This window comes from Pundamilia nyererei, unplaced genomic scaffold (assembly GCF_000239375.1).
Source record: "Pundamilia nyererei isolate P.nyererei 1_Seehausen unplaced genomic scaffold, PunNye1.0 scaffold00052, whole genome shotgun sequence".
NCBI lineage: Eukaryota > Metazoa > Chordata > Actinopteri > Cichliformes > Cichlidae > Pundamilia > Pundamilia nyererei.
The window spans coordinates 3,036,331-3,044,850 of NW_005187453.1; the positions used below are offsets into that span (position 1 = coordinate 3,036,331).

At 39.0% G+C, this 8,520-nt stretch overlaps 1 protein-coding gene across 1 annotated transcript in view; it reads left to right on the top strand.

Annotated features, from left to right (window-relative positions):
- The first annotated feature begins 8 nt into the window (after positions 1-8).
- The window catches only part of apaf1 (apoptotic peptidase activating factor 1), a 44,883-nt gene continuing 36,371 nt past the window's right edge, over positions 9-8,520 (top strand). The window contains exons 1-16 of the mRNA XM_005733502.1: positions 9-170; positions 851-1,040; positions 1,267-1,464; positions 1,730-1,919; positions 2,785-2,897; positions 3,008-3,139; positions 3,370-3,608; positions 3,764-3,931; positions 4,146-4,277; positions 4,594-4,707; positions 5,433-5,617; positions 5,921-6,047; positions 6,286-6,411; positions 6,516-6,656; positions 6,921-7,046; positions 7,452-7,598. Coding sequence (XP_005733559.1) covers positions 27-170; positions 851-1,040; positions 1,267-1,464; positions 1,730-1,919; positions 2,785-2,897; positions 3,008-3,139; positions 3,370-3,608; positions 3,764-3,931; positions 4,146-4,277; positions 4,594-4,707; positions 5,433-5,617; positions 5,921-6,047; positions 6,286-6,411; positions 6,516-6,656; positions 6,921-7,046; positions 7,452-7,598 — 2,472 coding nt within the window. The 5' untranslated portion in view covers positions 9-26. The remainder of the gene's footprint in view (positions 171-850; positions 1,041-1,266; positions 1,465-1,729; positions 1,920-2,784; positions 2,898-3,007; positions 3,140-3,369; positions 3,609-3,763; positions 3,932-4,145; positions 4,278-4,593; positions 4,708-5,432; positions 5,618-5,920; positions 6,048-6,285; positions 6,412-6,515; positions 6,657-6,920; positions 7,047-7,451; positions 7,599-8,520) is intronic.

An 8,520-nucleotide genomic window follows, 5' to 3' on the forward strand; every position in this document is an offset into this window, starting at 1 on the left:
CTGTATGGTTGGTGTGTGGCGCAGAAATGGCGCTGGAGGAAGGGGCACGGAGCTGTCTGCTGCGCTTCCGCCAAAAACTGGAGGAGGACATTAAGCCCACCTACCTGATGGATCACATGATCAGTGATGGTGTGATGACTGTGGATGAGGAGGAGAGGATCAGGACTCAGGTGAGTTTCTGGTGGTTTCTACATTTTCTAGAATTAATACTGTGGTCAATGAAAATATTGCTCGACATTACTGAAGCCCTGTCCTCCTTTCCTCCTCTCAGACTTTATTGTCCATGTATTGAGTCACCCTCCTCCTACCTTTATTTACTGAGTCAAGTCTTTGTTTTCACACTTGTGTTGACTTTGCCATTTTCTGTGGACACAAGACATGACGATAACTGTAGATAACTCATTTTCCCCTTAAGGTTATTTAGTAATACATTACCTTGGATTTCGCCATAGAGAAGCAATACTGTGTCATTAAAATGATGTTCCGTTAAGTAACTGAGGCATACATGAACAGAATGCTTTTTGGCTGCTGTAGAAATCAAACTAACAGCAAAACCAATAAGTGTGTACAATTTTAATGTAACTTTACATTCTCTTTTTAAATGATTAATAATAAAACTGTATTCCAACCTTTGCCAACATTTTGCCAACATGGGATTTTCCCACTAGATGATGCAACTGGTTGATTTCTAGAATACAGCTGGCTTAAACCATGCACAAATGTTGTAACATGAACAATCTTTTTTGTGGAATGTATCTCAGACTCTTAACATTTATTCAAAACATCGTCTGGTATGGTTTCTACCAGATCATAACATTTCACATCTCATCTCTGATGTTTCTGTCTTCAGCCTACCAGGAAGGATCAGGCCGGAGCACTAATAGAGCTCTTGTTGAGAAAGGACAACCTTGCCTACATTTCTTTCTACAACGCACTGGTCAGAGAAGCATATGACGATTTGGCCAGTTTGCTCCATAGGGACCTGCCACACATCTCATTGAATCCACATAAGGGCTCTTCTGATGGCTCTGCAACTTATGGTAAGAAGTAGGAAGCTGTGGGTGAGGATGGTGGAGGTTTGATAGGTTGTGCTGTTAGTGTGTGGGAGTTCATGAGTGCTGGCAGAAAAAAAAAAGGATGTGCAGAGTCTGCTTGTTGTGTGGGAGTTGATCTTGATCCTGACTGAGCATCTTCTTAGTATTAAACTTAGTGTTGTTTTTTGTATGATAACTCTTCAAACACTCACAGTTTTGCTTTGTTCAACAGTTCAGTCAATGCTTAGTGAAGGTGGCATCCCACAGAGGCCCGTAGTGTTTGTCAGCAGACCAGAACTGGTGAACAGGGCCAGGGAGAAGCTTTACCGGCTCCAGAAGGAGCCCGGCTGGATCACTGTCTTTGGCATGGCTGGCTCGGGGAAGTCCGTCCTAGCTGCTGAAGCTGTTAGAGATCATGGAATCATTGAAGGTGAATATTTGACTGATATAAAGCACTAACTATCAATATGAATTAGTTTGAGGCAATGAATGAAACTGAGAAAGGAAAAGCTTAAAACAAAAAAGTTTTTGTAATCGTTGATGTACTTTTCTGGGTCTCTTACTATCATAGATCACCGATGGACTCAGCTAAGATGATGTTGTCGCTAATGATCCACGAACTGACCGATAGCAGTTACTTCTCTGTAGTTTGACAACTCTTGCTCCTTTAACTCTTTCTTCCCTCTTATTTCCAGATTGCTTTCCTGGAGGCGTCCACTGGCTGTCCATCGGCCAGGTGGACAAGCCAGACCTGCTGGTTAAAGTTCAGTCATTGTGTTTTCGTCTGGAGCAGAGCCTTGATTCTCAGCCCCTCCACCGTCCCCCAAACTCTCTGGATGAAGCCAAGGAGCGTCTACGCTTCCTCATGCTGCGCAGATATCCAAGGTCACTATTTAGTAATTATATGTGATCTCCCAATTTTTTATTTATAATATTGAGTTTAACATGAAATACTTTAACTTTAATCAATCAATATGACAAAAGTAATATGTATATAGAATAAGTTAGTATATCATTTACATTAACCATGCCATTCTAATATCGACATGTACAAGTAAAATAATAAAGGATGTAAAAAATAATTAAAACAGAAAGATACAGTATACATGTAAAGTATTTTTAAAGTTACTGAACCAGATGAATTGTGTCGGTCAACAACGCTAACATTATTATTTAAGTCAAGTCAGATGTAGTTTATTGGTGAATTATGTTTTATGTATATACCACTGATTTAAACACAGCAGGAAATATAAACTGAGACATTTGAACTGCAATAATGCATTAAAAACAATTCAAATTTAAGTTAAAAGAAAGTTTTAAAAAGTTAAAGACAACAACTTTAAAAATTCGACAGACATTTTAGGTAAAGATGAATTGTTTCGACGCGGTGGGGGAAATAAAATAACTGTGTAATAAATGTATCCTATGTCACCAAACAAAATACCTTGGAAAGTTAAAACTTTTACTAAAGAAGAAACTTGGTTACATAGAAAATATAAAAAAAATGATGTGTTCAGTAACTCTAAATCTGCGTATGGAAAAATAGAAGCTTAAAGCTAAAAGGAATGCAGATGGTTTCATGTGCTGAATGTTGTCTAACTGCTCTGCTGCGACAGATTGTTCATATGAAAGTGAGTAAGTGGTGCAACCACAGTCATTTGGATGGTATCTACGTCAGCAGACGTAAACAGTCAGCTGATTTAAAAAGCAGCAGCTGTGACAAATTCCTTCTTTCTTTTGTGTTTTTTAGATCTCTGCTGATTTTGGATGACATCTGGGATAGTACAGTGTTGAAGGTGTTTGACATCCACTGTCGTGTTCTTCTCACCACCAGAAATAGAAGCCTCACTGATTCTGTTAGTGGTATGTGCTTTGTTGCTTTTCTCTGGTCACTGTACAGACTTAAGTGGGTGAAACTTCTGCGATTACTTTTCTGTATACTGAAAAATACTCTGTATTGACTGTTTCTGTAGGTGCTAAGCACGAGGTGGAAGTTGAAAGCGGGTTGGATGAAAACAAGGCCTTGGAGATCCTTGCTCTGTACACTAGAATAAATCTGCAAGCACTACCTGAGGAGGCTCGCAGTATTGTCAGAGAGTGTAAAGGTATGTATCTTGACACTGACTAATAAAGAAATCTAAGAGAAGCCTAGAAGATGTCTTTGCTAATATGGGTGATGTTATTTTTTATAAGAAAACATGGCTAATTTCGATTTAGTTGTTGCTTTCTGGGAAAACAAATCAAGCTTTGTGACGATTTAGGTCTCATATCATTTTTAGGGTCATGTGCTTTAAAAAAAACCCACACATTTCTGTTTCCTCGCCCCTCATGTCAGGATCCCCTTTGGTGGTGTCTCTGATCGGAGCGCTGCTCAGAGAAAAACCAAACCGCTGGCGTTACTATCTCTGCCAGCTGCAGATGAAGCAGTTCAAGCGTATAAGGAAGTCATCATCTTATGACTATGATGCCCTGGATCAGGCCATGGCTGCTAGCATCGAGGTACTTCCTGATGAGCACCGAGACCTCTACAAGGATCTTACTGTTCTACAGAAGGATGTCAAAATCCCCGCTAAGGTTTGTCTGCACAAAAGGAGATTGTTTATGATCCCTATATTTTCTGACACAGTGACATGACATTTTAAATTTTAATGCTTTTTGCAGATTAATGGCATATTATTCTTCCACAGAAGGTTAAGAACGGTTAATTGTGTTGTTCTTTCTTCTCCCAGGTGCTGTCTGTTCTTTGGGATCTGGAACCTGAGGAGGTGGAGGACATCCTGGAGGAATTTGTTAACAAGTCGCTGCTTTTCGTGGACAATAACAGTAAACCCTACCTGTACTACCTTCACGACCTCCAGATAGACTTCCTGTTGGAGCAGAACCGAACGCAGCTTGAGGTCAGTCTAAAGGCATCCTTCAATTGAAGTGGGCAGTGATTGTCAAATTAAGCTACAAGTTTTAAGAGGCCAGTCTAACTAATTAGCTACATTAGGTTTAAATTAGCTCTAGCATAAAATCAAAGCTATAAATCCAGTGTCATTATCTTTAACCCAGCAAATATGGTTCTTTGCTGTTGTGTGTGTGCTTATTTGGGTTTTCTGTGTTAAACAGAGCCTTCACACTAAGGTGGTGCATCAGTACCAGCAGCATTACAGAGACGGTCCCCCCACTTCAGGAGACGAGGAATCTCTTTACTGGATCCGATATTTGACCTACCATATGGCCAAAGCCAACCTTACCCAGGTAGAAGTGATAATTATTTTCTTTTTCTTTTAAGTGTGTTTGAACCTAGTAATTCATTACAGTGCTGAACAATGAAATGGCTTTCTCATTTTCTGTTCTACAGTATGGGAAACCATTTTTATTATAAATAGATAGATAGATACATACATACATAAGTTAAAGTAGACCAGACTGCACAGCCCTATGCAGTGTTTTAAGATGACGTATAAGTGAGAAATAATAGCAGGGTTTTATTTCTTCAGTCTACCTTTTTTCTCACCATGTCTCTGTCTCTCTGTGTCTTTTTCTCTTTTGGTTTCTGATCATCTCTGTCTAGGAGCTCTACTCACTCATGTTCTCTCTCAACTGGGTGATCATCAAGGCCAAGATAATGGGTCCAGCTCATCTCATCAATGACTATGTGGAGTATGGATCCATTCTGGACCAAGAGGTCAGGACATAAAAAAATGGCCACTGTGTCTATTGCCCTTTTCACAAATGGGATACATATATGTGTTCAGATATGGGTCACTTTAAACTTAATATTTATCACTGCCACACAAACCTTTGTTTTCTATGTATAAGTAATTTTTCAAGGCATAAGATTAGTTGAGTGGCATGATGCAGAGCCTGAAGATAATTGTTTGTTTTTTTTAAATTTCCAGTCATATTTTCAGTGAGCGAAGCAACTCACAAAGATGCATGAGAGATATGTGCAGACTGCAGGAATTATAAACTTGTGCATACCTATCTGTTGCATCAAATTAGTGAAAATGACAGTGTCCTTGATGCTTAAATTTCTGATCTTCATGTACAAAAAGAGTAATTCAACAAAGAATGAGAGTGCAGCTCATTCTACCTCATCCCGAGGAAAAATACAGGTTTAGACTCCGTCTGTCTTTCATGTACTTTGTGAATTAAATAAAAAGGTTGACCTTTAATTTTCCTACCTTCATTTTCTTTTTAATTATCACATTTTCACTTTCTAATTTTCATCTTTGCAAAAGAACATGCCATGGTGCATAATAGCAATTACTTACCAATCAAACTTTTGCGATTTAAGTTCTTAGTGAAAAATAGTTATGATAACAAGCGACAAGCTTTGGGTAGTTTCCCTTTAATGTGACCTGGTGTTTGCAGTGGACTCAAGTATGCTTGTGTTTTCTTTGCTTCCAGAACAGTGAAGTGCGCAGTCAGTTCCAGGAGTTTCTGTCTCTGAATGGCCACCAGCTCGAGCAGCGTCCTTTCCCTGATGTTGTGCAGCTTGCTCTGTCTCAGCCGCCCAACTCCGAGGTCTACAAACAAGCTCAACTGCAGGCACAGAACCGGACCAAAGCTGGGAAACTCTACTTTGACTTGGTGTAAGAAAGCAAGCATTTAATATGGTGTTCTCTTTATAATGGAGATATTTCAAGTTGCTTTTTACATCTCATTATTAGTTAGTTTGTTATTGAATTATATGATAACTAATTTTCGTTGTTAAATCTGTACTCCCTTCTTTAACATGTAAGATTTTAGATGACATTTGCTGTTACAATGCAATTAAAATGAATATTCAATATATAATATATCTGAAATTGTTATTATTTCCATTTTAATGGTGTGTACAAGCTTTGAACTCCTGCTTTTACTGTTTTGTGTGTGTGTCGTGTTTTTGAATACAGGAATAAGAGCGGTGTAGACAATCTGTCTCGTTTGGTGATTCACCCCCACCAGGGCTCCATTTACTCAGCCTGCTTCTCGCAGGATGGAACCAAAATTGCTTCTTGTGGAGCTAGCAAGACACTCAAGGTACCATTTCACCGGCAAAGCATCAAAAGCAACAGCAGAATGGACAAAAACACAATCATTAACTAGAATTGTTCAGCTCTCTACAAATAGCTTCAGTAACACTTTGTCGTAACCATTGTTAAAAGCTGTAAATTCATAGTTTATTAAACTTTAGTCAGGAGTTTTTAGTGTTACATGAGGAACTCAATATTGTACTGATGAAACGTGGCTTCACTGCCATCTTTGCAATGGTGTGCAGGTGTTTAAAAGTACCTCAGGTGAGAAGCTCATGGAGATCCCTGCCCATGATGACGAAGTGCTTTGCTGTGCCTTCTCCCCTGACGGCCGTCTCTTAGCAACCTGCTCTAGTGACAGAAAAGTCAAGGTACACAGTCCACAGCACCATTATGACTATGTTATGATTAAGAAATAAGCGAGTAAAATAACACAGAAATCTGCCATGTTATCCTGATGTTCTTGACACTGCAGGTGTGGAATGGAGAGCGAGCAATGCTGCTTAGGACGTTTGAAGAGGAGCACGAAGAGCAGGTCAACCACTGCCAGTTTACCAACACGTCAGGGCGCCTCCTTTTGGCCACCTGCTCCAATGACGATATTCAGAACGTCAAGGTTTGTCTTATTTATGCTTTCGATTTTGTTTTTAAACTTCTGACCTTTCGTGTTCTACTTCCATCAATTCATCTATTAATTTTCATTGTTTATCCAGTTCAGAGTCTCATTTGTGTTAGAACCCAGCTGTCATAGGAAGAGAGGCCTGGACAGATTGCTAGCTAACACATGCACATAAAAACACAAGGAAAAAGGGGGCTAATATGTTATGTAATGTGTTAGAAATTTTTTTTAATGCCACATGCATTTTCTTTGCTTCATTAGTTGTGGAACCTCAATAAGCCATCCTCCCAGAACACCATGTTTGGTCACTTTCAACCAGTCAACCACTGCTGTTTCTCTCCTGATGACAAGTATCTGTCAACATGCTCCAACGATGGTACCCTTAAGGTGACTACCATTAGTCCTGATACTTGCTTTCTTTTTGATACGGTAACACACACTGAACTAGAAATAATTATTAGCGAGTGAAGTGCTCTGACATATACACTGTTTTTGTTTAATCAAATCTGAAGTGACGGATTTAAATGGTAAAGATTTTTTTTTCTTAAATATGTTTTTGTACTTTTGTTGGACAACATGTTTCCTAGTCATGAGTTTACAGTCCCAATAGTTTTATAATCCCTGAATTAAAACATTTGATTCTAGAAGAACTTTACTGCAACAAAATAGGCAAATGATGGTACTCGCTTTCTATGTAGATCATTTATTAGTAACTAAATTTAGAAATACTAATATGCTTTACATACCTTGGTCTTGTAATGCACTGACATGCATGATTCTGCATGTTTGCAGGTATTTGAGGTTTCTTCTACCAATGAATGGAAGACGATCAATGTAAGTGACATGTTTACAGACAACAAGGAAGACGTCTTTGTCAAGTGTAGCACCTGGACTGCCGATGGCAAACGCGTCATATGTGCTGCCAGAAATGCTGTTTTGGTGAGCATTTATCATTGTAAGCATGCTGCTGTATGATCCTGTACGCTGTTTTCTTTTTTGTAGGTGGTGCTAAATGTTTGATAAAATTGGGTGCATATGGTTTGGATATTGTTCATTATCTTAACACTTTCTCGCTGTACTGATTAAAAATTGAAAACACATTCACTCTATCCTCTATGCCCTTGATGTTGGTGTGCTGTTTCATTGAAGGAGACAGGAAAGAGAGCTTGTTTGTCTTCTAGAGAGTCTAAATAGTGTGTCTTGGTTATAAATGTGCATATCCCCTCCTCTCCTGAGCTTTTCAAAGTCAGCCAGTCTTGTCTTGTTATCAGCCTCACTCTGTTCCCTACATCTTCATTTATTTGTATTCTGGGAACCCAAACACAGTGAAGATTGGATAGGTTCTTTTACTCTAAGGTGACCGAAAGGAGAGGCTTTATAAACTTGAGGAAAATTGCAACATTAATCCTAAGGCATGAAGAAAATCTTTTTCTTTTTTTTGATGCAAAGCACAGAGTCATTGTAGAGCACATTAATACCTTGGTATACTTGATCTTGTCAAATGACCTTTGAGCTTAACACAAGTTGCGTAAGTTGTGAGTTGGGGCCTCCATGGGTCGGACTTGTTTGCCAAGCACATCCCACCGATGCTCGATTGGACTGAGATTTGGGGAATTTTGGAGGCCAGGTCACGGACCAGCCTTCGCCTTCTAAAATAATGTTATGTTTGATTGGTGTAGCTTGTTCCCCAATAGGCATTGAGTTTGATGTTTGCCTAGACCAGGGGTGTCAAACTCAAATACACAGTGGGCCAAAATTCAAAACTGGAACAAAGTTGCGGGCTAACGTTAATATTTATTGAAATATATTTATTCCTCCAGATAAAAGAATGAATCTTTTCTTATGGACTCAAACACGTTTT